Source organism: Lathyrus oleraceus, chromosome 6, assembly GCF_024323335.1.
Source record: "Lathyrus oleraceus cultivar Zhongwan6 chromosome 6, CAAS_Psat_ZW6_1.0, whole genome shotgun sequence".
NCBI lineage: Eukaryota > Viridiplantae > Streptophyta > Magnoliopsida > Fabales > Fabaceae > Lathyrus > Lathyrus oleraceus.
Window position 1 is genome coordinate 392,525,597 of NC_066584.1, and position 2,298 is coordinate 392,527,894.

Here is a 2,298-nt window from a genome sequence, read left to right on the forward strand (position 1 = left end):
TAGCTGCTACGAATGAAGGCTTTGAGTGAGAGAGAGAGAGAGAGAGAGAGAGAGAGAGAGAGAGAGAACGAAATTGCAACTGCCCAAATGCTTTTACACAAGGGTTCTATTTATAGAACCACTTGTGTCGGCTGCAAGCTAAAAAGCCCACTCAAGTGTATGTGGCCCATATCTTATAATATGCCAAAATCACTTAAGCGTGTGGTACCTTACCATATTTTGTATTCTACTTAAGTACATCGTACCTTACGATGGTCTACAATTCACTTAAGTGCACCGTACATTACGGTAATCCTTAGTTACTCTATCTCTCATCAATCTGTCCTTTTGTGTGAGACCCTGTAGGTTTTCGCGGCATTGGCAATTATATTAAATCACATATTTAACATAATAAACAGTAAGCGGTATCTAGAAACACATCACTGCTACCCAAGACACGAAAATTTCATGTGATCTGACAAATCCTTTTTGTGATAATACTTATGTGTATAATTACCCTTTTGCCCTTATGTCTATATTGAACACAAGGCATAGACCGTGTCATCCTTGTCTAGTTCAATATTGGACCCATAAACATTTATCCTGTTACGCAGGATGGGCAAATTCCATCTAGGTCACTCATGTCCCTTAGCATGCTTCGTGGAGTACCCATCAACTGTCTTTATGGTCATCCAATTACGGACAATGTTTGATCAACAATAAGGCACTCGACTCTACATCTAAGGTCCATAGTGGTTTCAGGTCGAAGGGTGGTATACACCATTATCACCATGAGAATAACTTATGACACTTTGCATAACATTCTATATAGTATTCTCATAGCGGGTTAATCCAGTATAAATATTACTCTTAATATTCATACCTATGTTTAAGACTTGATAACTCCTTATCCATGATCCATGAGATGTGATCATCAGTCTATATACATAATAGTCTTAATGCTTTAATGTTATCCCACTTCACAATAAAGCTCGACTACTGATACTTTAAGAATAGTGTCCTTATGTTTAATGTGATCTCATGATTAAGTCACACTTGATACATTAAATGGACTAGCTATTCTAGGGACTGTATTAAACAAACATAATAAAGAAAAAGCCTTTTATTATTAATAAATAATTCGATACAAGTACCAAAAGTATTGGCAACACTAACAAAGATGTTTCTAGGAGGAATTCTGAGGAACGAGAGAAACTTGATAAGTTTATTGATAAAGATTCACCTTTTAGTAGAACAAAGAATCAGATCATAAATGAACCAAAACCTCTTCTGCTGAATTACATCAAACCACCTTACCCTTTTAACAAGAAGAAACCTAAGAGAGAATTGGAAGTAGGGAAGTTTAAAAAATTCATGAAGATGCTCATAGCATTACAAGTGAACATTCCTTTTTGTGATGCTTTGGAACAAATGTATGTTTATGATAAATTCATGAAGGAACTTTTGAATGGTAAACATAAGTTGAATGATGATGAAAATGTCACTTTAGCAGAGGAATGTAGTGCCATTATTCAACGTAAAGTACCACTTAAGCTAAAAGACTCAGGAAGATTCACTACTCCCATCTCTATAGGTTCATTAAAAATTGGCAAGGCACTCTATGATCTAGGAGCAGGCATAAATTTAATGTCGTTATCTATGATGAAGAAACTAAATTATGGAGAACCGAAGCCTATAAAAATGACTTTGACTCTAGCTGATCGATCTGTCACTTATCCCTATGTAGTTCTAGAAGATGTATTACTAAAAGTTGATGGTTTACTATTTTTGTCCAATTTCATCATTTTAGATATGCCAGAAGATGCTGAGACACCTTTGTGGTTAGGAAGACCTTTTCAAGCAACGGGTAGAGCATTAACTAATGTAGAAAGAGGAGATTTGATTCTCTAGTTTAATGAAGGGCAAGTAATATTCAATTTTTTTGAAGCCATGAAGCACACTCAAGAGGATTTATAGTGCTACCAAATCGATTTGATTGATGAATTGACAGAAAATGTTTCAAAAGAAAAAGGCCCATCTTCCCCAACGAAAAAGGTTTTAGTGCAATGCATTGAAGAAACCATATCAGACGATGAGCATGAAGATGTAAACGAGGTGGTACTACAATTGCAAGCAACTTAGTTGGATCGTGCTTATAAGAAATTTGAAGAATTCGGAGGAAGTAGTGTGGAAAAACCAATAGATCCAGAACTAAAAGAACTCCCAAAACATTTGAAATGTGTTTTTCTAAGTCAAGGAAATAAGCACCCTGCAATTATTAGTAGTACTTTGTCAAAAGTCGAAGAAGAGAAACTATTT

At 35.4% G+C, this 2,298-nt stretch overlaps 1 protein-coding gene across 1 annotated transcript; it reads left to right on the plus strand.

Annotated features, from left to right (window-relative positions):
* Window positions 1-1,353: 1,353 nt before the first annotated feature.
* LOC127095816 (uncharacterized) lies at window positions 1,354-1,890 on the plus strand. The gene has a single exon (XM_051034450.1). It carries the CDS (start codon window positions 1,354-1,356, stop codon window positions 1,888-1,890), a length of 537 nt encoding a protein of 178 aa, XP_050890407.1.
* Window positions 1,891-2,298: the final 408 nt, after the last annotated feature.

Excerpts from the sequence above, each read along its gene's own strand:
- LOC127095816 (XM_051034450.1), top strand. The coding sequence starts at position 1,354 with ATGAAGATGCTCATAGCATTACAAGTGAACATTCCTTTTTGTGATGCT.